This window comes from Chrysemys picta, chromosome 1 (genome assembly GCF_011386835.1).
Source record: "Chrysemys picta bellii isolate R12L10 chromosome 1, ASM1138683v2, whole genome shotgun sequence".
Taxonomy (NCBI): Eukaryota; Metazoa; Chordata; order Testudines; family Emydidae; genus Chrysemys; species Chrysemys picta.
The window spans coordinates 197,225,952-197,251,901 of record NC_088791.1 but is presented as its reverse complement, the minus strand read 5'-3'; the positions used below and the strand labels follow the sequence as shown (position 1 = coordinate 197,251,901).

At 42.3% G+C, this 25,950-nt stretch overlaps 1 protein-coding gene and 1 long non-coding RNA gene across 5 annotated transcripts; one reads left to right on the top strand and one right to left on the bottom strand.

Annotated features, from left to right (window-relative positions):
- Positions 1-1,155: 1,155 nt before the first annotated feature.
- On the bottom strand, positions 1,156-24,619 carry FAM3B (FAM3 metabolism regulating signaling molecule B). Of its 4 annotated transcripts, none has more exons than XM_042859219.2 (9): positions 24,224-24,363; positions 23,146-23,349; positions 17,027-17,170; positions 15,307-15,430; positions 13,821-13,879; positions 4,836-4,886; positions 4,157-4,244; positions 2,205-2,337; positions 1,156-1,361 (listed from the first exon to the last, which is right to left on the bottom strand). In XM_042859219.2, exons 3-9 carry the CDS (start codon positions 17,145-17,147, stop codon positions 1,272-1,274), a joined length of 666 nt encoding a protein of 221 aa, XP_042715153.1. In that variant the 5' UTR covers positions 17,148-17,170; positions 23,146-23,349; positions 24,224-24,363; the 3' UTR covers positions 1,156-1,271. The 4 variants fall into 4 exon arrangements, with proteins under 4 accessions (XP_042715153.1, XP_008178061.1, XP_005304511.1 ...); XM_008179839.4 differs by having other exon boundaries at positions 23,210-23,349; XM_005304454.5 differs by lacking the exon at positions 23,146-23,349 and having other exon boundaries at positions 24,224-24,619.
- On the top strand, positions 5,551-8,999 carry LOC135977322 (uncharacterized). The gene is made up of 2 exons (XR_010594764.1): positions 5,551-5,955; positions 8,471-8,999. It is a non-coding gene; the product is annotated as an uncharacterized LOC135977322 (long non-coding RNA).
- Positions 24,620-25,950: the final 1,331 nt, after the last annotated feature.

Below are 25,950 nucleotides of genomic sequence, written 5' to 3'. Positions count from 1 at the left end.
TGGGTGTTCCTGATCGGCCACTCTGTGCCTTCCAAGCTTCGGGCGGGTTCTCAGCTGCTTCACTCTGTGAGGCCTAATTGCTGTAACCCTTGGAGCTCCAGACACACACACCCTGTCGCTCCCCCTCTCATTGCTCCCTCCTGCCAAAACAGAACTTCCTCCTCCTCAGGACAAAGATTTAAAGGGGCCATGCTCTCTAAACCCCAAAGGTGATACAACCACAATTAAACAGCCCTTTCGACAGAGCTCCATGAACCCGAGTCAGCTGATGTGGGCCAGCCGTAGGTTTTTAATTGCAGTGCAGACATACCCTAAGCAGCCCACAAATGTCAGTAAATCATCTGCCTTACAGTATGAGCCAGCCTCGTTATATCTAGATGAAAACTTCATTACACAAGTTATAGGAATGAGGCCATATTCAGCAGGTGCTACACTGGATCGGATCTGAATTTACTAAGGGGTTTGCCAACAGTCTGCTAGGTGGTTTACAGACAAATATAACGATAATATGTCTGACCTGAGGAGCTTACAGTCTAAACAGGCAACATCCAAACAAAGGAAATTGAAGAGAACCAACACACACAACAGTGACTGAATAGTGAAGCTAGGCATCTATCTTGTAAGTTCCATGACTTTTGTATGAAGTTATTTTGCACAATTTTTTTCAGTAAGTTAAAGGGGTGTGTGTGTGTGGGGGGGGGAGAAGATGGAGGAGCAAACCCATGAAATTTAAGGGTATAGATCAATCAGCATAGAATTCTTGTAAGTGACTCTCGGGTGATTGCTAGAATAGGTTAATCATCGGTACACATGTACATTAAAAGTAATGGCAATTCAAACTTTTCTTAGGAGATAAAGAATTACCAATTCACTGCATCAGAGTAATCTGTTTCACTGCTAGGGTTTCTGTGATAGAAGAAATAGAATTTGGTTTTATATCGTGTTACCTCCTAAAACCTAGAGCAGAAAGCACCCTATAAAAAATTAGACTTGCCATTCACAGTGACAATACGGTACCATTTTGATAATCCTGGCAGATCTACCATACCATCATACTTACAGACCAGAAAATTGATTATTTTATCTGCACCTGTCATTGAAACAGGCATTTGCTTTCAGACCAATTGCAGAATACAACCTCTGAAGGACAAGTGGTTAAAATTGTATATATGACTTTATTAGTTTATAGCAGCTGTTTAGATGCTTATTGATTTTATGACTGCAACCATATATAAAAATAATTTCTATGACTTTATTAGCAAAACGTAAGATCAGATCAGGTTTACTGGGATACAGCCTTCTATCTGGATTTCAGCTGGCCAGCCATTATATCTGTTCTTGCTATTGTCAGAATGGTTGATCTGGTTTAAAATAAAAAAAAAAATAAAAAAAAAAAATCAACCTTCAGTTTATCGTTTATAGGTAGTCATCACTAGTCGGGAAAACTTCCTGCCTCCCTGCGTAGCAAGAGGGAAAAGATATGGGAGCAGGGGCTTGGAAATCATCAGGTACACTTCACATTTTGCTGATCTTAAACTGGCACCTCCTCACCCCATTCTCTATTATATAATCGTTCCTCAGAACGTTATAACCCAAGCCCCTTATTGCCCAGAAGACCTCACAGTATAGGACAATGATGTTGAAGTATTTCCTGTAGGTAATTTGTTTCAGTAAGTAACATCCAACAACACTCTGGGAAAGATGTGAAACTAGGGATAATTCCAATAATCTTTGGTAAATAGAATAGTTAGAAAAATCTGTGGAAACTGAGCTGGGCCAAGCATATTTATTTCTTTCCCCTCCTTGCATCACAGAAAGATGATTGTACGAAACATTTAAATGAAAATACCACTGCTATAAGGAGAAGTTCTGATACAGAAATTATTCCTGTTAAATTTTCCTCAAGTCTGAGGAGGCCAAGATTTTCAAAAGTGACTTGCAATTTTGGGCATCTCCCTGCCTGAGTGTCCATCTTGAGACTCTTAAAGGGTCCTGATTTTCAGAAAATGCTGAGCACCTGCCCTCTGAAATTCTGACCTCCTTAAAGGTCTCTCAAAAGTTAGGCTTTCAAAAATTGACACACCCTAAATGACTAGTCACTTTTGGAAACTTGTTTCCAGAAAGAAATCACAAACACAAGGTTGTGAAGGGTTTGTGAAAATTATAGTTTTAAAAAACAAAACAGAAAACAAAATAAACCCTACCTTTTCTTTTTGAATGTCATCTGGTAGGTTGAAACCTTTGGCAGCTATAAAGGCCCAGCTTGACCTGAACTTCATGTTCCATATTTCTTTACTGCCAAGCTCTGCTATTGCTTTTTTTGCACCATCGTTTAGTCTAGTAGAAGAGTTGAAAAATTTAACATTGGAGACTTTGAAATTCAGAACTTTAAAAATAAGTTACGTAAAAAAGGATATAGTCTGTTGATATTTTATGTGTAATTTCTGATTTCTTATTAATGAATAATTTTTAAAGCCTTCCTGTATCTTCTACTGGAGAACTGTCTAGTAATGTGCCATAAAATTAATGGAACCAAATTCTACCCCCACTTATACCTGTGCAACTCCACCGATGTTAATAAAAGACAATGAGTTTGCACAAGGGAGCAGAAAGAAGAATTCTATGTTATGAGGGATTCTCTCTCTTTTGTAAATTTCATGTAATCTCCGTGTCTGAGAGGTACAGGCTGTGTTATATATGGGCAAGTGTTGAATGGAACAGCATCAAATGACTGAGAGAAGGAGGTAAGTGATTAAACCTGGTCATAGCTCAAGCTGTAACAACTTTTGCTTCTCAGAAGGTTGCAACCCTGAGTTCATAGAATCATAGAATATCAGGGTTGGAAGGGACCTCAGGAGGTCATCTAGTCCAACCCCCTCCTCAAAGCAGGACCAACACCAACTAAATCATCCCAGCCAGGGCTTTGTCAAGCCTGACCTTAAAAACCTCTAAGGAAGGAGATTCCACCATCTCCCTAGGTAACCCATTCCAGTGCTTCACCACCCTCCTAGTGAAATGGTTTTTCCTAATATCCAACCTAAACCTCCCCCACTGCAACTTGAGACCATTACTCCTTGTTCTGTCAGCTGCCACCTCTAAGAACAGTCTAGCTCCATCCTCTTTGGAACCCTCTTTCAGGTAGTTGAAAGCAGCTACCAAATTCCCCCCTCATTCTTCTCTTCTGCAGACCAAACAATCCCAGTTTCCTCAGCCGCTCCTCATAAGTCATGTGCCCCAGCCCCCTAATCATTTTTGTTGCCCTCCACCGGACTCTTTCCAATTTTTCCACATCCTTCTTGTAGTGTGGGGCCCAAAACTGGACACAGTACTCCAGATGAGGCCTCACCAATGCCGAACAGAAGGGAACAATCACGTCCCTCGATCTGCTGGCAATGCTCCTACTTATACAGCCCAAAATGACGTTCGCCTTCTTGGCAACAAGGGCACACTGTTGACTCATATCCAGCTTCTCGTCCACTGTAACCCCTAGGTCCTTTTCTGCAGAACTGCTTCCTAGACATTCAGTCCCTAGTCTGTAGCAGTGCACGGGATTCTTCCGTCTTAAGTGCAGGACTCTGCACTTGTCCTTGTTGAACCTCATCAGATTTCTTTTGGCCCAATCCTTTAATTTGTCTAGGTCCCTCTGTATCCTATTCCTACCCTCCAGCATATCTACCACTCTTCCCAGTTTAGGGTCATCTGCAAACCTGCTGAGGGTGCAATCCACGCCATCCTCCAGATCATTAATGTAGATATTGAACAAAACCGGCCCCAGGACCGACTCTTGGGGCACTCCGCTTGATACTGGCTGCCAACTAGACACAGAGCGATTGATCACTACCAGTTTAGCCTGATGATCTAGCCAGCTTTCTATCCACCTTATAGTCCGTTCATCCAGCCCATACTTCTTTAACTTGCTGGCAAGAATACTGCGAGAGACCATATCAAAAGCTTTGCTAAAGTCAAGGAATAACACGTCCACTGCTTTCCCCTCATCCACAGAGCGTTCTCTCATCATAGAAGGCAATTAGGTTAGTCAGGCATGACTTGCTCTTGGTGAATTCATGCTGACTGTTCCTGATCACTTTCCTCTCCTCGAAGAGTTGTAAGCCATTTATTATTCTAGCACTGGGCTGGTACACAAATGCTTGCTTACCTGCTGCTTCCATCATCATGGGTCACCATCAAGAGAAGTGACCCTTGAGGTGCATTTTTAATGAAGGTAGTCATGGGTCCCGAGAAGTCTGTTGATACAACAAATGATTATTCATTACCCCCATGCCGATGCACAAAACACCATATACTCATCTTATTGCTACTTTGCAGCTTTGCCTCTCCAAAAAAACAGAAGTAAGTTACTTATTTTTCTCTAGCCAGATAATTTCCCCATTCCCATGCAGAGGGCCCAATCCTGAAAGGTACTAACTGCGTTCAACTCCCACAGAAGACTGTGAGGGTACAGAATGATCAGCACCTCTCAGGAGCTCTGGAATAAGTAGAAAGAGACAGATTAGACTCAGACTAAGGTCAGAAGGGACCATCATGATCACCTAGTCTGATCGCCTACAGTACAGCAATCTAGAAATAAAATAAAGGCCTGACGCAATTTAGTTTTTTTCTTTAGTATTAAACTGTGAAGTACTCCAGATGAGCAGAGATAAATCTGTTTTGCCATCTGTTTTATATTAATTACTGATCATTCTTGGAGATCTTTAGCAACTGTCAAATATTTAATTGAAAAAAAAGATACTTTTAGTCCAAATTTCTTCTGTATGGAAAAAAGTGTCTACAAGAGACCCTCTGCTACTTTTATTTGGTGATACTTTGGCTCTTACCTCCTTCCCACATGTCAAAAAACTCTGTAGATATAACTTTTCCTGTTTTATCTGCAATAAAGAAATAGTACACTTTAAATACGGGGAAGGAAAGGGATATGTAAGGGGAAAGTAAACAATGGTTATTACTAAAAATAAAAACAATAAATTTTAAAACTTATTTAAAATAAATCTGTTAGTCTTTAAGGTGCCACCGGACTCCTCATTGTTTTTGTGGATACAGACTAACACAGCTACCCCTCTGATAACCACAAATAAGTGCATGTAGTATTTTATCTTATTACTGTTAGGTCCAAGGAAAATGGAGTATAGAACAGGTTGTTTGGCCAACTTAGCCAAAGTTAGGCTAACAGTAGTTGCTGGGCCATTCCTGTCTCTCTGTGAAACATGAGGACATGCTTGCTTGGGCTTCAAAGAATGAGATAAGGGGGGGTGTATTCTTGTAACAAATGTACTAGGAACGGTTTGTTTGGACATATGGAGACTTGCAGTCTCCACTCCCTGTTTCTGTTCTTAACTCCCTACTTTCTCCTAGTTTCTAGTGCATGACGAAAAAGCTGATAAGCTGCTGAGGCATCATGAACTGTTTGTACTGTCAAAGAAGATAGATATGCATAAATATTAGAAGCTTTTAACTAGTAAAGGGGGGGATTGGGTTGCTTTAACTATGACGCGACGGAACTGTCTATATAATCTCACTAGTTATTGTAATCGTGGCTGGTTCTCTCAGGAGACGGGCCGCTCTCTATTGTTGTGTGCACTCTTCAATAAAGAGCTTGTATTGGACCTTGCTGGTGTTGCCTGTCTCTCACTCTGCGGTCAGACAACGAACCGTGCCGTCTGGGTTAAAAAGTCCCCGACAAATTTTGCGACTCCGCCGGGACTCGTCTGACTCTCCGGTGCGGGATCAGACTCCGAAGCAACGCAGCGCGCATCCTCTGGCTTCGAGGAGCCTTGCCCGGTAACCTGATCCCTGCATCGGCGATAAGGCGAGTTCTGTGAACCAGCTGAAGCCCGTAGAAACCCAGCAATGTCCACCTACCCGTTGAGTAGGATCCAGGTCTTCAGGGTTCGAGTCCCTGGGGAGGTCAGGTCTTTGGGGTTCGAGTCCCTGAATAAGGTAAGCGATCGCCATAAAGGGGTTAGAGTCCCCGGGAAAGGGGTTAGAGTCCCCAGAGAGGGGTTAAAGTCCCCGGAGAGGGGTTAGAGTCCCCGGAGAGGGGTTAGAGTCCCTACAGGCTAAATGGGACAGTTTGGCAGCAAGTGCCCGGGGGACGCCCCGTTGTCTCTGGTACTTAGAAATTAGAAGGAAATCTCTGGAACAACCGGTTTGACTAAATCTAAATGAGAAACTTATGCCAAATTCAATGGCCTTCCTTTACTACCCATTTGTCCCCGACTAAAGACTGGCCAAGGTGCAGAACCTTTTCTGCTGACTGGATGGATTCCCTCAGGAATATCCTGGTTGGTCTTAGACCGGAACAAATGGATTATTTATTTGTATGGTATAACTATAAACCAAAAGGAAAACTGCTTTCGGCCCCAGCTGGCTGTGAAAAAATATAGACAGAGGCAAACCAAAGGCAGTACAAGTTACAGTGCTGAGATTACATTTGCAAAGCTTAACTATCAAGTGAGATCCAACAGTCTGCCTTTGAGACCCTGGAGCTGGCGTGGTTTGGGGACGCTGAAGAAGCCACAGGCAGCCAGCCTGGACTGGAATCTCTGAAAGAGACGTCCCAGGAGACCCCAGGGTGTAAAAGAACAGCCCTCCCAAGAGTGAGAAATTAACTCTATAGTTGCTAGAGGGAATTAAGCAGTGAAACTTGGTAAAAATTTCTGTAAGTAATCCAGGCAAGAAGTTATTTAAGTGGAATTATTCGACTATGAATACCTTAGTCTAATTTGCTGAAGAACACTCCTGCTGTGTACAATCTGTATTTTATAAGTTTAAGATGAATTGGTATTGTTTAAAGTTGCAAAACCGAGAATACTTTTGCCAGGCACAGGAAACTAGTGTTGTTTAAGGTATTTAGCATTTAATCCTTAAAGTGACTTAATGCTACAAGATTTAAAATGTTTTAAATAAAGACCAAAGGTTGTGGCTGCAGCAGGGTAGTCAAAGCCAGAAGAATAAAAGATTTAAATTTTGTTTTTGAGTAACAAAATAGCAGATAAAAGATCTGGTAAAGAGAGAGAAGGACAGTGCCCCTGGCTCTGTGTGGTCGAGCTGACACTTTGCTGTGGGGGCATGGAGATTTTGTAAGCATAAAAGAAACAGTTACACCTTGTGTAGAAATTGATGTGGCTAGTGTTGTAGAAATTGAATTGTGGAGAGGATGTGCATTTTCCCCAGAACATGTGCAGTGTATATTGTAGCAGAGGTAAAAGAAATGCAAACCTACCAATATAGGTTGTGTTGTCTTTTTCAGAACACTCTGCGTTTGAAAGCAGGAGTTAGAAGTAAAAGGCAATCAAAAGTCTGGGAAAGTTAATTGTGTCCTTTTTTAAAGTAAGAATCTTTAAGCTGTGGATAGCTTTGGATCTGGAAGCAAGCCAGAAAGTATTTGTATTAATGCAAATTATCTTACTAATAAGGTAGAAGCCACTGAAACCTGGGCTGCCTATGAAACAAATACAAGGAAATATGGGGTAATTCCTCTGTTTTGTCTAAAATCAACAAAAGTATGTGTATATAAAGGAAATATTTTAAGTAAATAATGTCTTTCAAATCATCAGAGAAAACGGATGCCAGCTGAACAGCATTCAACGTACCATGCATTTACTGGTACAATAGGAATTATTTTTGTGTTCTATGTCCTGTCTTGTGGGGTTTGTCTTGTGGCCAGAATTGTTGTGTTTAATATTTTCATAAGACAGTCTAGTTCAAAATTAAATAAAAGGGTTAAATAAAAAAGCAGATACTTGTTTTATTCAACTTGAAATACAAAGTGTTTAAATAAATCAGGAAAATGTGATATACTAAAGTCTAATACATTTGCTTAAGTAAAAAAAAAAAGCTTCATTGGGCAAATATTTTAATTAAAAAAAAATGTTGTTAAAATTTGCATATCAACAGTCTTTGGAAGCAAGGACATGGAAGGTTAACCCATTCCCCATATTGCCCATGGGATCCTTCTGGCTACCTTAGATTTCTAGCCAGAGGGCTGGGGAGGGAGGAAAGCTATTGGACACAAGAGGTTGTACCGAGTGGACTCCTCAAAGGTGGGTGTGCTTGTCCTGGTTTGTTGCTCCAAAGCTCTGTATAAAAGTTATTTTACTAAAAAGGTGTATATGGCATACATTGAATAATAAGACTAATGTACTGTATAATGGCAATGTGTATGTGTTCATTGTTGAGAAAAGGTGTATGAGTAAAGAGTGGAAGTTTCCTTTGTAAGTTAAAAAAAGCCAAGAAAAGAAAAAAGAAAAAGAACAGAACGAGTTAACTGGAAAAAAAAAAATAGCTAGCAAGCTCAGTCTAAAGATAAGATGTTGGCCCATCCAAGGGCACTGCCCACAGCTAAGACTTGGCTAACAGCCAAAAAAAAGGGGGGCCTGAATGTGCCCAAGCAGCTGTAAAATCTGCAAAACACTGCCAGGCATTAATGAAATGTGTTAAGTTTTTCTCACAGGTAAAGAAGTGCTACCTAAAGACCGTAGGAGTCTTGCCATTCATTGAAACCAAGAGACTGAGTCTACGTAAAGTCCATCAACGAAAGACTGCTTTGACTCCATGCTGGAAAGGCCCTTTCCAAGTCCTGTTAACCACCAACACTGCTGTGAAGTGCCAAGGACTGCCTACCTGGACTCATGCTTCTCACTGCAAAAAGACCCCTCCACCTCGGGAGGACTCTCCGACTGATGATCAGCCTATTCCTCCTTCTAACTCTGCTGTGCCTTCTGGACAGCAGGGAAAAGAAAAAAAAGACAAGGTGAAGTGCTAGTAACCTCTCCCTTGTCCACTGACAGACCTACTGTGACTTTGGATTTTTTCCTAAAAAAAGCAAAACCCATTACAGGGTGATGTGCTAGTAACCTCTCCCCTGTATGATGCTGAACCACACTGTTTCAGAAAAAGAGAAGAAGGAACACTCGCTCCATTGAAACCACCAAAGTCCAGGAATTCCTGACTACAAAAAAAAAAAAAAAAAACATTAAGAACTGACCCTGGTGAAGAAACAAAGAATTATACACTGGCAGGAAGAAACTTGTGGACCCATGCTTGGGAATGTAGTTTTGATTGGATTTGGGGGTTTATTCTACAGGCTGCGCCCTGTGTTTTGAATAAGTCCTTCAGCATGTATTGCCCTCCCTAATTGGATTTTAAATGCAAAAGGGGCTGCTATTAGATTAGCACAACAGAGGGCTTGAGTTATTTCTTCTAGAAAGAAGAGAGACTTGACCAGATCCCTATGCGATAGGGCCAATAGTACAGCAGCAGTTTAAAATATTTTTAAAAACCAAAAACATAATAAAAAATTAGGGCAACTAAAGAAGGCCACAAGCCTTATTTGTGGAGCACAGCTAACCCAGGTACAGGCTAGAATTGGTGAGTTACATGTTATCTCCGCCCTTAGTTCTATGACCCAGAAGTTGCTGACAAAGATGGTATTAAATATCACTGAGGCTGGGCAGGCATTGTAGTGGGATCTAGCATGTTCAGGCTTGGCCCACTGCCCTTACAGACACATCAGGAGTACCATCTGATCTGTGGCCATGGAGAAATACTTGGAGACTTGCGGACATTCTCAATGCTCCTTCCAAGCATATGGACCGGTTAGGGAGGTGTGGGCTCCCACATACCGAATCCTGCCGGGTCCATGGGGAGGATGCATGTGGGATTGGGTAATTCACCGAGACATCTGGGAAATTAGACTAACGCCGATGCCCTGGTGGACTTGGCAACCGCGCAGAGAAAACTAAGGCAGATGGTTCTCCAGAACCACTTGGCTCTAGATATTTTACTGGCCTCTCAGAGAGGAACATGTGCATTAATTGGACAAGAATGCTGTGTGTATGTCCCAGATGTTTATAATGCCACTTGGAAAAGAGCAAACCACCTTATAAAGGTAGCAAAGGACCACGGAGGGAAGCAAATTTAATCCTGGTGGAGTAACCTGTTCAATTGGATTCCAGATATAGGTGGTTCGCTCCATAATGTACTCCAAAGTGCCGTTGTAATTATATGTGGCCTGCTAGCTTTGTATGTTATGATAAAGGTTGGATGGGCACCAAGGTGTGTTCTGCCAAAAAGTAATCAACTCCCAAGCTTACCACTCATAGCTGTCTCATAGTAGTTAGTTGTCCCAGGAGTCCCTTCGAGGTACTCCAGGGACAAAGGGGGGACTGTTAGGTCCAAGGAAAATGGAGTATAGAACAGGTTGTTTGGCCAACTTAGCCAAAGTTAGGCTAACAGTAGTTGCTGGGCCATTCCTGTCTCTCTGTGAAACATGAGGACATGCTTGCTTGGGCTTCAAAGAATGAGATAAGGGGGGGTGTATTCTTGTAACAAATGTACTAGGAACGGTTTGTTTGGACATATGGAGACTTGCAGTCTCCACTCCCTGTTTCTGTTCTTAACTCCCTACTTTCTCCTAGTTTCTAGTGCATGACGAAAAAGCTGATAAGCTGCTGAGGCATCATGAACTGTTTGTACTGTCAAAGAAGATAGATATGCATAAATATTAGAAGCTTTTAACTAGTAAAGGGGGGGATTGGGTTGCTTTAACTATGACGCGATGGAACTGTCTATATAATCTCACTAGTTATTGTAATCGTGGCTGGTTCTCTCAGGAGACGGGCCGCTCTCTATTGTTGTGTGCACTCTTCAATAAAGAGCTTGTATTGGACCTTGCTGGTGTTGCCTGTCTCTCACTCTGCGGTCAGACAACGAACCGTGCCGTCTGGGTTAAAAAGTCCCCGACATTACGGTTTCAAGTTTTCATTAGTGCCAGATTTCCTTCCAAGTTCCGACAATTAATCGTGTGTGTGTGTGTGTGTGTGTGTGTTATCCTTGACAGCATTAATTCCTGCCCACCAATGGTACACAGAAGTGATCAATTACAGCTATCGTGCAACTGAACTCCACCAAAACTGTAGCATGACAGAAAAGATTTCTGCCCAGATTCTTTCAAATAACGGAATTGGCTTTACTTTTTTACTTTATGTTTAAAAGAATGAGTGAATTGTATTATGAACTTTGGTACTTGCATATACACTTTATACTAGTTCCTAACAACGGCTAAGGTTTTCAAATGGCTGTTGATTTTGGAGGCCCGAATTGAGACAATTTCAATAGCCCTAATTTTCAATGGACAGGTGCTCAGCACTTTCTGAAAAATCTGGCCTCTTTCTAGTGGCTCAAGTTAGGCTCCCAGACACACTAGTCATTTTAGCAAATCTTGGTCAATAATCACAATTAATTTCATTGTTGTTCAAATGGGCCTATTTTTGAATTCATGAAACAGATGTAAAACTGGAGGTAATTCTCAAGATTTCAAAATTCTTTGACAAATTCATGGAACATCTTTTTTTGCTAGTAGGAAAACTGCAAAACCAGTAACCAATTTTCATGTTACGCTTTCAAATGCCAAACTGAGTCAGGCATTTATCAGTTACATAAGACACACACGTCCAGGTAGAGGAGGATGCTTTCCTCTGGAGCACTGTATGCTGCCACTCAGTGGGAAGATTTGGCAATTGCTGCCCTCTTTCCGGCTCATCTTGGCTCTCATCCTTGGCAGAATCATAGCGGAGGGGGAAGTATCTTAAAAGCACAGGACTCTGTAAAAGTTTATTCTCCACAATTCAGGAGGCAGAGTCCAGAAGTGGAAAATAACATTCCAGACCTGGGCCTCTCCTGAGCAGAGACCAGAGATCACACCAAACTGAGGATGCTGGATTTTACTGTGCTTGTATGTGGAATATTGCTTTTTTCTCTGTGTTGTTAATCTTGGTTTATAATTTTCTCTTCCTTAACAACAAAAACTGTTCATTCAGAACAGAAAGGGGACAGCAATGTGAATTAACATATTAAAGTGATGCTACAAAAAAAAGTGTTGGAGAGGTTTAATTAATTAGAAAATATGCAGAGGATGTTTTACTGTATTGAAATGTTAGACATGTCCACTTTTCTATCTGAACCTGTGGATAAAAGAAGCAAGATAATTAAGGAGTACATGTGAATATTTGTTTAGCCAGAAACTACCTCTCAGCGGAAGGATGGAAGATATTCTATTCTGCAATATTTTCACAGATTTTAAGGCCCGAAAGGACCACTGTGATTATCTGGTCTGACCTCCTGCATAACACAGGCCACAGAACCCCACTAAATAATTTCAACATCAAATCCATAATGTCTGTTTAAGTTGTAGCAGATCCTTCAGAAAGAGATTTAGTTTTGATGTAAAGACTTCAAGAGAATTCACTATATTAGTAAGTAAATTGCTCCAATGGTTAATTACCTTCACAGTTTAAAATCTGCACAGTATTTCTAGTCTGAATTTGTCTAGTTTCCAATCACTGGATCGTGTTATGCCTTCTTCTGCTAGATTAAACAGCTGTCTCTTCCCCATGAGGTACTTGAAGACCACAGTGAAGTCACCTCTTTTCTTGGATAAACTAATTAGGTTCAGCTTCTGTAGTCTCTCATTATTAAAGGTTTGCTGCTCTCAAATCATTCATGTTGCTCTTTTCTGAACCCTTTCCATTTTCTTCAACATTTTCTTTAAGTGTAGACCCCAGAGCTAGACACAATATTCCAGTAATGGTCTCACTAATGCCACGTACAGAGGTAATAGCACCTCCCTACTCCTACTTGATATTCCTTACTTATACCTTCAAGGATCATGATCACCCTCTTAACTACAGTCTCACACGAAGAACTCATGTTCAGTTTCAGGGGGTAGCCGTTTTAGTCTGTATCTACAAAAACAACAAGGAGTCTGGTGGCACCTTAAAGACTAACAGATTTATTTGGGCATAAGTTTTCCTGAGTAAAAACCTCACTTCTTCGGATGCATAGAGTGAAAGTTACAGATGCAGGCATTATACACTGACACATGGAGAGCAGGGAGTTACTTCGCAAGTGGAGAACCAGTGTTGACAGGGCCAATTCAATCAGGGTGGATGTAGTCCACTCCCAATAATAGATGAGGAGGTGTCAATTCCAGGAGAGGAAAAGCTGCTTCTGTAATGAGCCATTAATCTGGGCTTGAATAGGGACTGGGAGTGGCTGGCTTTTTGTTCTGTTTATGCATCCATTTACCTTCCAAGTGAGTAAGCAAAAACTTTTTTTTTTTTTTTTTAATACTGCAACATTTTTGGGTTAAAGTAAACACCACATTGAGCTTGTTTTCCAGACTCAGGACTCTTATTCCTCACAGGAGGGGCTACTATTAAATATATTGCACCTCATCCTAGTTATTAGAGAACTAAGAAATTTCTTTTATGTGACATGCAAAGTAATTCTACTCTCTCCAATTTAAAATCCAGGGCCACTTGGACAACTTTTCATGGTTATCCATTCTCATCCACTGAAAATTTAACAAGCTTTTTTGTTTGTTTGTTTGTTTTTGTTTCCCCACTGTTCTAAGATTTTTTTCTTCAAGTGCTTCTTTTTATTGTTGTTAAAGCTGAGATGAATTTGAATCGGATAAAACTAGAAAGTTACCAGCTGCTGCTGTTTAAGGAAACAGAACTCCTCTAAGGCAGTGAAAGATGTGAATGTGGCAGTCTCTGTACTACTGCCACAGAGAAGGCTGTGGTTTTCAGTCATTCATACATTGCAAGGCCACACTAAAAGTGACTAGGAGTGACAGATAATTATTGTGCTTCGTTACTCTACTTTCATAAGCATCCAATAGAGAGGAAATGGTAGTTTAAAAAATATAGAAGGAAGACTGTTAGACTGCATCTCAGACATGCAAAATCATTTTTCTTAGTGTACTACCATTGTCCCCATAACATTCTTTTCTTACTTACAATTCACGATGGCAATGTTTATACCTCTTCCAACATTACCCTTCTGTTCACTTATGAGCCTGAAATTGAAATAAATACATCATCAGTCAGGAATTGTACTTCCAGAAGGGCTGTGATATTTACCTATGCAAAGTCATTCCTGGTATTCTTGTTTTTAGGTTAGTCGTTTAACTGAGGAGTCTGCTGAAAGTAATGGAGCCATGTCTTAAAAATCTATGGCACATTGGACAGTTTCCTCCAGAGAGCCCATAATGAGTCTAGTTCAACACTGTAGCCTGTACAAGTGCAGCACAAGCAGAGTAAAAACAATGCCAGAGAAAATCATTAGTTTTGCAGCATCATTCCATGCAGATTTATAGAATAGGCCAGTGTATCTTCACAACAGCTCTACACCAAGATTTTCAAAAGTGACTATTGATTTTAAGGGCCTCAGTTTTTGAGTCCCTAACTTGATATACTGTAAAGAGGCCTGATTTTCAGAATGCACTGAGCATCCAACCTCTGAAAATTAGGCCCTTTTACAGTGTTTCAAGCTGTGCATCTGAAACCTGAGGCACCCACAATCATTAATCACTTTTGAAAATCTTGGCCCAAAGCAGTGTATATGGACAAAAAAGAGAAAAGCCACGATGCAAGGTTAAAAAAAAAAAGTTAGAGATAGAACAGAAAGACTACTTTAGTGACACAAGCACAGAGAAAACAAAATGACAAAGTAGACTAACAGGAAAAAATCTAAAGTGTCAAAGAAACAGAAGTATACTTTCAGAATGCATACAGCGAGGGAGATTGGAAAGATGCCATGGAACAGAGAAAATTAGGTGGGGGTTAGTGTTGGTAATGGGCTAAAAAAAGGGTGGGGTTATTCTCTACACAGATGGAACAGAATTATTCAGGGTTTAAAGTTATAAGAGATCCAAGAGTTGACACAATGAAGCCACTCATGTAATCAGAAGAGAGAGAAATTAAAATGTCAGGGGTGTGTCAGCTGCACAGAAAGAAGGACACAGAGTCAAATTTTTGCCTCAGTAAAGTCAGTGAAAATTTTGGCACTGACTTCAATGAAAACAGCATTTTGACACAATGATGAGAAAGCAATGAGCTATCCAAAGGGAGAAAACACATGGATCAGAGGTAACAAAATTGATGAGGATTTAAAAAAAGTTTAGAATCATTAAATTAAAAATCACAACATCTAAATGAATCCCACCTCTGGATTTCCAAGCGTGCCTCATTTGCTGTGTGACTGTCTTAGAATCACACCTATACTTTACAGAGGAGGTGGTTTCTTGCTTGAGGGACTTCAGGAGCATAGCATGGTAAATAGTATTGAAAGGGGAAAACCCCAAGACTGGTGGTTTTGTGTTACAAAGTTTGCATTAATCCAAGAAATGTCTCTTAATAATAAATGTTTAGTCTGTTGCTAAACCAAAATGTCCCTATTACTCCAGGCAGTCCTTGCTTCGACTCAAAGTAGACTGGTACTTACAGCTCATCTTCAAAACAAATCTTGGCAAACTTTTCCTTGCCACCACCACTGAGTAATCGATAAGCATAGCTCCCAGGTGAGCACGGAGACCAATGGTCACATTTCTGTCTTTTGGGGGGTGGCGCTGTAGTGAATAAGAAAACAGAACATGCTTTGTTTGAGCACTATGTAAACACCATTCATATACCAAAATGACCACTTAATTAAACACTGCAGATTTATATGAGCTTGAAATTGGCACCTGCTTGCCAAATGAGGGTAGAGAGGAAAGAGGAATTTGATTGGGGTGAATGGGTCCCAGCAGTCCTCTGAGATGATCTTTCGACCAGTGTTCTAGAATACTACAAGCTTAGACAACTGCTCAGACAAACAAGTTTGGTTACAATTTGCAGGAGATAATGTTGCTCGTTTCTTGCTTACAATGTCACCTGAAAGGGAGAACAGGCATTCGCATGGCACTTTTGTAGCCAGTGTCGCAAGGTATTTATGTGCCAGATGCGCTGAAGATTCATATGTCCCTTCGTGCTCCAACCACCATTCCAGGGAATATGCATCCATGCTCATGATGGGTTCTGCTTAATAACGATCCAAAGCAGTGCGGACTAACACATGTTCATTTTCATCATCTGAGTCAGATGCCACCAGTAAAAGGTGGATTTTCTTTTTTGGTGGTTCACATTCTGCAGTTTCTGCATCAAAGTGTTGCTCTTTTAAGACTTCTCAAAGCATGCTCCACACCTTGTTCCTCTCAGATTTTGGAAGGCACTTCGGATTCTTAAACCTTGAGTCAAGTGCCATACCTGCTTTGCGTTTTGTCAAATCTGCAGTGAAAGTGTTCTTAAAATGAACATCATGTGCTGGGTCATCATCCAAGACTGCTCTAACATGAAATATGTGACAGAATGCAGGTAAAACAGAGCAGGAGACATAATTCTCCCCCCAAGAAGTTCAGTCACAAATATAATCAACACATTATTTTTAACGAGCATCTTCAGCATGGAAGCTTGTCCTCTGGAATGGTGGCCAAAGCATGAAGGGGAATTCGAACGTTTAGCATATCTGATGCGTAAATACCTTGTAATGCCGGCTACAAAAGTGCCATGTGAACTCCTGTTCTCACTTTCAAGTGACACTGTAAATAAGAAGCGGGCAGCATTATCTCCTATAAATGTAAACAAACTTTTTTATCTTAGTGATTGGCTGAACAAGAAGTAGGACTGAGTAGACTTGTAGGCTCTAAAGTTTTACATTGTTTTGTTTTTGAATGCAGTTATGTAACATTTGTAAGTTCCACTTTCACAATAAAGAGATTGCACTACAATACTTGTCTGAGGTGAATTGAAAATTATTTTTTATCATTTTTCCAGTGAAAATATTTGTAATAAAAATAATATAAAGTGAGCACTGTACAGTTTGTATTCTGTGTTGTAACTGAAATAAATATATTTGAAAATGTAGAAAACATCCAAAAATATTTAATAAATTTCTAGTGTTTAAGAGTGCAATTAAAACTGATTAATCGCAACTGATTTTTTTAATCGCAGGTTTTTTTGAGTTAATCGTGTGAGTTAACTGTGATTAATCGACAGCCCTCTTAGGAGAGCAACACATAACCAATTATTCAGTAACTAACAACCCATTTGCAGGTTAAATTACAAACACTGTGCTTCACTTATAATATACTGCATATTAGTAGAAAAAAAAGTCATGTACCACATACCCTTAAGTACTGGTTTCTCTCCAATACTCTGAAGATTTTCGATAGCTGATGATAGCGAATCTTCAGGTACGATATCTGCAAACAGGTATCCCAAATACCAAGCACACACTGATGCTAACATAAGTCCTGATAACTTCACAAGGTCTGATAAGAAACAACAAATCCATTATTTAATGCGAAAAAAGACAGCATGTGATAAGAAGTCTACACAGGGCTACTAAAAATAGAGTATCTTCTATGGTGCTGCTACACAAACACAGTACTTTGAGAGCATGAAATTCAGTCCTGATGCACAGGCATTCCACACCACTGGAGATCTTCGGTGGGGCTGCAGACAGAGTGAGTGCGGCAGTCAACAATGACAACCCCTTCCACCGCTAAAAAAAAAAAAAAGTCTTAAAACACAACTAACAGCAAAAAAACCCATTCTATTCCCAAGCAGAGGTTTGACCCTGGAAAAGGAGACATGCCAGAGATTCCATGAAATCATCTAGAGACTTAGCTATTGTTATCCATTTTAGATTGGCGGCACCCAGATGCTACGGTGATAGGTGGCAGTTTAAACCCTACCCTACAGATAGCTCACAGCGGGCTCTTAGTCTCCTCCTGTATTTCAAAGAGGATACGAAGCTAGGCCTGAATAGGCAGATATGTAAATGGAGTTGGGGTTCAGAGTGAGGGTGGAGTTGTGAAATCTAGATTTGCACACATCTGGAGGCCCAGAAGCCTGCAGAGAGATGTGGAGTGACAGCAGCCACTAGTCGAGCCACTCAATTATATTATAATTTCCACCACTATTGTAGAAGCTATAGTAGTGTCTATATAGGCAAGGAGACAGGTGTGTATTTGCTATGTTTTACCAGACACTTGGTTACCCCTTCTCCAGAAATAAAAATGTATACCTGGACCTGGAGAAAAGTGTCATACCCCCTTCCCCCATGTTAATAAAATATCACATTTCTATTGCATCTTTCACCCCAAAATGACCCAAGCGCTTCACATTGTGAGTATGTACACTGTGTTCATTAAGAAACTACTTTGACCATCAATGAAATGCAGCCTTTTTGGGGGGCTGGAAGATGGGGAAGGGCCAGGGAAAACATGGGAGCTTTTTCACAATATTCAGCAGTTCAGACAAGAAAATCAGGCCTGAACATCAAATTTGGAGATTCGTCTGTTTATTTTTAAGTTTCCTTTCCCAGGAATAAATATGGGATATATGGATAGTTCCCAAATCAAATTCCTGAGCAAGAAGTTCACAAATTCCCTGTGCTTTAGCACAATCCCAGCAAGCTAGGTCCTGTCTATACTGGAGTGGTAGGTGGGCTGAGTTTAAAATGATGCAAGTTAAAACAGCATTTAAATAAATCATGTTAAAACATTAGCACTAGGGCTGTACAGGAACCAACATTTCTGTTTCACATCAAATTCTGAAATGCTGAATTTTTTTCATGCTAATTTGCTACGTGGTGTGACAAAGCTCCGACCTTGTCTCCGTGGGTCCCGCGCTTTCAGGCGGATTACGCTAGCCTCAGAGGCTCACTGTGTCCCTCCACGTATCCCTTCTCTCTCTAGGGGCAAGGGTCACAGCCTACTGAGCCATTTTCATCATAAGCCAGCAAGGGAGGTGAGGAGACGCTACCCTCCCTTGCATAGTCTCTGTTGTCTCACAGTATTAATTGAGGAAAGGGGGGGGAGGGAGTCCAGGCCCGCACTCTACTCTGGGCTCCAGCCCAAGGACCCTAATAGTAGCAGCTATTTGTAGCTGACTTTTTGAAACAGGATGAGTACAATTCCCTGGGCCACTTCCCCACAGCAGCCCCCACTTCTTCAACAGGGATAGCTCAGTGGTTTGAGCATTGGCCTGCCAAACCCAGGGTTGTGTGTTCAAACCCTGAAGGGGCCATTTAGGGATCTGGGGCAAAAATCTGTCTGGGGATTGGTCCTGCTTTGAGCAGGGGGTTGGACTAGATGACCTCCTGAGGTCCCTTCCAACCCTGATATTCTAGGATACTTCACCCTTACCTCAGGGCATCCTTCCTTGTGCCTGATGGGTTTTTCTCGCCCAGTTTCTCAGGCAGCACGGCTTCCTCCTACAGCTCCTGACACACGCCACTAACTGGGAGGCTTTTAACTAGTTCCAGCCAGCCCTTAATTGGCTTCATTTGTCCCAATCAACCTAGCTGTCTCCACTGCTTTCTAGGAGGCTCTTAATTGGCCCCAGGTGTCTTGATTAACCTGGGGCAACTGCCATTTGGTTACCATGGTAACAGGGATTTGTTTAGCCTGTGGCTAACATACCTGTTTCACTCTACTTTCCTATAGTCATCTGGCCTTGCCCCGTCACAGTGGAAATTTCTAAATTTCCCGCAAAATGGAATTTGTAAAAAAAAAAAAAAAAAATCAATTTCAGGCCAGGTGAAACATTACACTTCAATAAAATCAAAATATTTTGTATCCATTTTGACTTTTTTTGACTTTTTATATTATAATTTAGAATGTAAAATAAAAATTGGAGAAAAAGTCATTTCAAAATGGAAAATTGAAACGTCCCAGTTCACAAAAGTCAAAACAGAACATTTTGACCATAACAGAATGCTTCATTTTGATTTTTTTTAAAAATGAAATCTGAAAAGCAAAATTTTCCACTTGATTAAAAAACAACAACAACAACAACCTTACAACCTTCCTTTACACATTACCGTAAATGAAGTACAAAATAAGCATTTTAAAGAAATAATTGATGCACTTAGCCTTGGGTATACTCCTCCAGACAAATTTCAACCGACAAACCCACTCTTCGTGATTGTCTCCACTGAAAAATTAACTCAAGTTTTCTATGCTTGAGTATTCCTCTTGAGCTAGCCTAGCCCTAGTGAGAGCAGCCACACACCAAAGTAACACGTAACACTTGAGCTGATTTGTCCACACAGGTACAGCACTCACTCGTGTGGCATTACACTTTTGTCTTCACTAACACAAAGGTGATGGTGGGGTTTTTTTTTGTTTGTTTAAAGCTAGATAACAGTTATATTTTTACAGTTATCCCACTGTAAAATCCTAAATACAGACAAAGCACTTATATTGTTTATCGCAAGATACCTTGGATGGGGCCAGTACTATATTCCTGTCTGTAGCTGACGTCACCTAGTTTACTTTTCAATAAAAGTAGTGCCTTATCTCCACTAGGATTTTACAGCAGTATAGCTAACATATTTGTTAATTATCCTGTGGTAAAAACACACCATTTTTGTCAGTAACGACATAGCCTAAGACTTCTGGGGGCATATCACAGGGTTTTTAGTGTTGCAGTTAGCAGACTTGCTCCATGAATTCTTTCCCAGTGAATTGTGGGAGGACTTTTCTATATTTCCTGGGCACCTCGGAGGAATTGTGGAAAAGTGCTGGAGGACTAGCAGCATTTGAAGGGAGATAACAAGACCACTCTCTAGCGTGGACACAAGTTAGCAGCTGATGAGTTGTGCTAACTCAAGCGTTAGCCTATACCCCTCAACGGGACAGCCAACAAGGGTTAAAAGCACCACCACATTCAAGTTCAGAGTTTGTGTGGATGTGGGACTCAAGTTAGACACAACACTCAAGTTCTATGTTGAGTTAACTTTGCAGTGAAGACAAGTCCAAAGTGTGTCCACATTCACTCAAGTTAGCCTAGCTCAAGAGACGCAACTTTAAATAACTCAAGTTAAGGCAATGTCTTCACAACAGTTAAGTACTCCAATGGAAATAGAGGAAATAGAAGAACTAAAAGGATCAGCGTTGACATTAAGGAAAGATGATGAAACATGAAAATGACCCTACAAGAGCTATAAGCAGCCATACTTAGAAAACTGCACTCCTAATTAATGCTACTGAGTTTATTTCTAAATAGAAAAAAGGAGAATATTGTGTCCAAGTTGCTGAAGAGACCAGCCAAGAATACAAAGAGAAATATCCCGAGGAAGTCTTTGCCATTGGCTCTGGCAATAAAAGTAAAATGAAAAAGATGAGTGAATGTCTCAGGTGGATTCATCCTTAGCTTCTGATATATGAGTGTTCACCACAGTATTTGAACCTCATTGAGGAAGAAGGAAAATCTAAACAGTTCTAAAATGCATTCAGATCTTCTTCTGTAACCACCATCAGATTCATTTTTGTTGAAAAAAGGGAACTTAATGTTCCCAGTTTCTCCAAGACATTTGGTAGAATTCTCAAAAAGTTTTTCTCTCTCCACAGCCACATCCAGCGACCATAAATAATGTTGAAATTTGCATATATATATTATGATAAGGCCTTCGATTAAAAAAAAAAAAAGCACATTTTCCACATGGCACTAGAATTACAAAAGCACACTTAGAGGCTTCAGAGTGTATGTCTACACAGCTGCAGAAGTGAGCCTCCCAGTCCAGGTCGACAGACTTGGGCTAGTGATCTAAAAGAGCTTTGTAGACAGTGCTTTAAAGTTGTGCCTCAGAAAGGAGCCCTCCATAGGCTTCAAAGCCAAAGTCGCAACTTCAAAGCACTGTCTATACAGCTATTTGTAGAGTGCTAATGTGAGCCTTGCAAGCCCGAAGCTGTTGGAGTCTACCGAGCCCATAGAAGTCAGATCTACCCGGACAGACACAATATACACCTCTACCCTGATATAACGCAACCTGATATAACATGAATTCGGATATAACGCAGTAAAGCAGTGCTCCGGGGGGAGGGAGGGGGGGAAGGGGGCTGCGCACTCTGGCGGATCAAAGGAAGTTCGATATAACACGGTTACACCTATAACGCGGTAAGATTTTTTGGCTCCAGAGGACAGTGTTATATCTGGGTAGAGGTGTATTATAAATCACTGCAGTCTCAGTGAAAACTTGGCCTGATCTAATTAACTAGGAAATGGAACACAAGGACCAAATTGAAAATGATTCCAAGAACCTGTTACTGAGCCAAAATAAAAAGGTCAGAGGTCAAGCCAGAAAAAAGAAGGTGAAAGTTTCTGATGGAATGTAAAAGTTAAAGATCCAGGTTTCTACCACAAGTCTATATTTGTGAAGGAGGTTGAGTCACAGCTTTTTGCATCAAAATGGTTGAAATTTTTAGAACTAAAAAAAATCACAGAAAAAATAATTGATTTTAGAACTTTAAAAAAAATAGCAACGGCTCTGCAGGCCTGTCCACCCAGTTGAGCATCAGTCAAGTGTTTCTTATTGTTCAGTTGGGGGTTATTATTAATTATTATTATTATTACTTTTTAATTATTGGTTTGGTCAAATTCTGTAATGAACTTGGTGCTGAAAGAGCAAATAAATTAGTCAAAAGTGTATTGGTGTCTAAAAAAAGATACAAAAGAGCAGAAGGCCTAATTAGACGAAGGACTCAGTTATAGCATTCTTGTGGTTTACTTACATAACTGCAAGCTTGTTAATTTTTCCAATGTGTGCTCATCTCTCTCTCCTTCCCCCCGCCTTCCTCCTCATTTAAAACTAGTCGCTGCTCACTACACTCCCACCACCATGCCAAGTGGCACCATGGTGTACATCTTTATGCCTATCACTCCACACTGAACAACAAGTAGAACAATAGTGCCACATACATCAGTACCTGTGAAAACTACCTACCAGTGTATATGTAGCCACACTGTTGCAGGTTTCAGATACATGGACATACATATTCCCCTGCCCTACCTCTGTTTTCACTTGGGATTTTAAAGTCACAATGTGGGTAAAAGATTTTTTAACTTTGTATTTGTTTGTTTGCACTTTGACTTTGTTCTCTGCTTCTTTGCACATAACGAAGTTCTTTATTAGTTTACACCAGGAATTACAGCGAATAGCAGGAAGCAAAGCCCCACCCATAGTAAGAACACCCAAGAGATTTTATTTAATAACAACATTAGACAACACCACTATGGCTGAGTGTTAAACTGGCCTTTTAAGATCTCCCTCAGCTGCAAAGCTCCAGTTAGCTGTTCCAATAGCCCTGGCCTCTTGCTGTTCAAATTCAGCAGACAGTCTGTCCATCTCACCCCTTCATCCTGATGGCAGCTTTTACCCCTTTGCCTCACAGATATGCATTACACAACATGTAGTTATAACTAGGAGGATATTTTTCCTCTCTGAGATCCAACCTACTGAATAAGCCGTGCTAGTGTCCGTTCAATCGGTACCAAAAGCATATTCTACAGTCATTCTGCACCTGTTGAGATGGTAGTTGAATCTTTCCTTGATGCTGCCAAGATGACCAGTGTACAGCTTCACGAGCCAGAGGAGCAAGGGATAGGCTGTATCCCCCCCAGGATCAATATTGGCATTTCAATATCTGCTGTGGTAATCTGTCTGTTGGGGAAAATGTCCCTTCTTGCAGTTTTTTTTTTTAAAATCACATGTTCTTAAACATGCAAACATCATGCACCTTCCCTAACCAGTCTACCTTGATATCAGTGATTCACTAGCGGTTATCTAACCATGAAAAAATATCCCTCTCTGTTGATATACTTGGTGGCAAAGAGATGTGTGTGCTATCACCCCACCTGAGTTCAGTGGGGTTCCAGAACATGACCCCTCGCTCCTCAAAATCCCCTTGCAAATCACCAGTATCCCACAGAACACTGTGCAAATGATCCACAAGGCAGAGAGCCAGGCGGTGCAGGGCACGCTGGGGTAGTTACCTATCTGTGGGGCACTACATTTTACATCAGTGCAAGCATTTGTGGTTAGTACATGCACTTGTGCTGACACACCCATGCCTGGGCCGATTAAACTTGGTGGTGTAGAGGTGGCCAGACGGGGCAAAGAGCGGGTCCCAGCCGGTGCCAGTGTGGCTGGGGAGACGCCCAGGAGAAGTGCAAAGAGAAGCAGGAATGGGAGAGGGGACGAGAAGCCCCAACACGTCTAATGTCCCAAGCGCCTCCCGGAAGCGATCGGGGGACAAACATGAAGAAGCAGCAACAGGTTTCTTCTCCGGGTCCAGAGCTGGGCTGCCAAGCACACCCGCCCGGCCCGAGGGAACCAGGAAGCTGAGCCCTGAGCTCTGGAGGCCAGCCCGACACCCCTGCAAGGGGGCTGCGGGGAGAGGGGATCTGCCCTCAGCCCCCGGGAGAAACGAGCAGCGCCCGCCATCCCTTCCCCGCGCCCGCAGCCTCCAGCCCGGCCCCAGGGCAGGGGGCAGCCCGCTAGTCCACACTCCCGCCTGTGCGCGGCGCCTACTCACTGCTCCAGCCCAGTCGCATCTTCCCGGGCAGCGGGGCTTCTCCGCGGCGCTCCCGCCGGCCACCTGCACCGCCAAGAGCCCGGCCGCGCCCCGCGCTGCGGTGACAGGAGGGCGAGCGCAAACTAGCCGCACCTGGGCGCCCGGGCGGGCACGCCCCGGGGACGGGCTGAGTCACATGAGGTAATAGCCGGGCACCCCTGCGGCGCTGGGAGCGGAGCTCTCTGCCCGGCCAGGGACCGATTTGCAGCCAGGAGACGGCGCTGTCCCGGGGAGAGCGGCCGCTGGGCAATCGCGGTGCCAAAGGCCGCTCGGCCGCCGGCGCACCCTGGGGGGCTGGGCTGTAGGGCGAAGAAGTGATAGGAGCGCTCCCCGCCCCCCCGGGGCGTGTACATCCGCCAGCAGCGCTGCCCGCACTCGTCTCCAGGGCCGGCGCTTTCGGTTTCAGTCTCAGGAACGCTGCTGTACTTACAATGTACACGACCTTTCCTACAGGAAATGCTCTCTGGTGTGCCCTGGTGGGCTCAACAAGAGATCAAAAGCTTGTCTCGCTCACCCACACAAGTTGGTCACCCACCTTGTCTCTTGAGCAGATGGTGTAGTTTCTTTAGGTAATCCTCAGTGGGATCGGAGGATAGTGGCCTGTAGAATGTGGTGTTGGAGAGTTGTCTGGTGGCAGCCCCCTGTTCATAATCCGACCTGTTCATGACTACAGCACCGCTGTTGTCAGCCCTTTTGATTATAATGTCAGAGTTGTTCCTGAGGCTGTGGATGGCGTTGCATTCTGTACAGCTGAGGTTATCGGGAAAGTGATGCTGTTTGTTCACCATTTCAGCCTGTACACGTCTGCGGAAGCACTCTATGTAGAAATACAGTCTGTCATTTCGACCATCTGGAGGATGGATAGCTCTCCAACACTACTTTCTACATGCCACTATTCTCCGATCCTACTGAGTACCACCAGAAGAAACTACACCATCTGCTCAAGAAACTCCCTGCTACAGCATGGGAACAAATCTGCACAGACACACCCCTAGAGCCCTGGCAGGTGTATTCTATCTGCTACCCAAGATTCAAAAACCTGGAAATCCTGGACGCCCCATCATCTCAGGCATTGGCACTCTTACAGCAGGATTATCTGGCTATTTGGACTCTCTCCTCAGACCCTACGCTACCAGCACTCCTAGTTATCTGCGAGACAACACTGACTTCCTGAGGAAACTAAAATGCACTGGTGATCTTCCTGAAAACAACCCCCTGGCCACCATGGATGTCGAAGCTCTTTACACCAATATTCCACATGAGGATGGACTACAAGCTGTCAGGAACAGAATCCCTGATGAAGCCATGGCACACCTGGTGGCTGAGCTTTGTGACTTAGTCCTCACCCACAACCATTTCAGATTTGGGAACAACTTATACCTTCTAGTCAGTGGCACTGCTATGGGTACCCGCATGGCCCCACAGTATGCCAACATTTTTATGGCTGACTTAAGAACAGCACTTCCTCAGCTCTCGTCCCCTAGCGCCCCTCCTCTATTTCCGCTACATTGATGACATCTTCATCATATGGACCCACGGGAAGGAGGCTCTTGAAGAATTTCACCTGGATTTCAACAATTTCCACCCTACCATCAACCTCAGCCTGGACCAGTCCACACAAGAGATCCACTTCCTGGACACTATAGTGCAAATAAATGATGGTCACATAAACACCACCCTATATGGGA

What these genes read in the sequence shown, in the direction of transcription:
- FAM3B (XM_005304454.5), bottom strand. An exon ending in AGAGAAACCAGTACTTAAGG is followed by an intron (nt 15,431 to 17,026) that starts GTATGTGGTACA and finishes TATTCACTACAG; the next exon opens with CGCCACCCCCCAAAAGACAG. An exon ending in CATGATGATGGAAGCAGCAG is followed by an intron (nt 2,338 to 4,156) that starts GTAAGCAAGCAT and finishes CTCTTCTACTAG; the next exon opens with ACTAAACGATGGTGCAAAAA.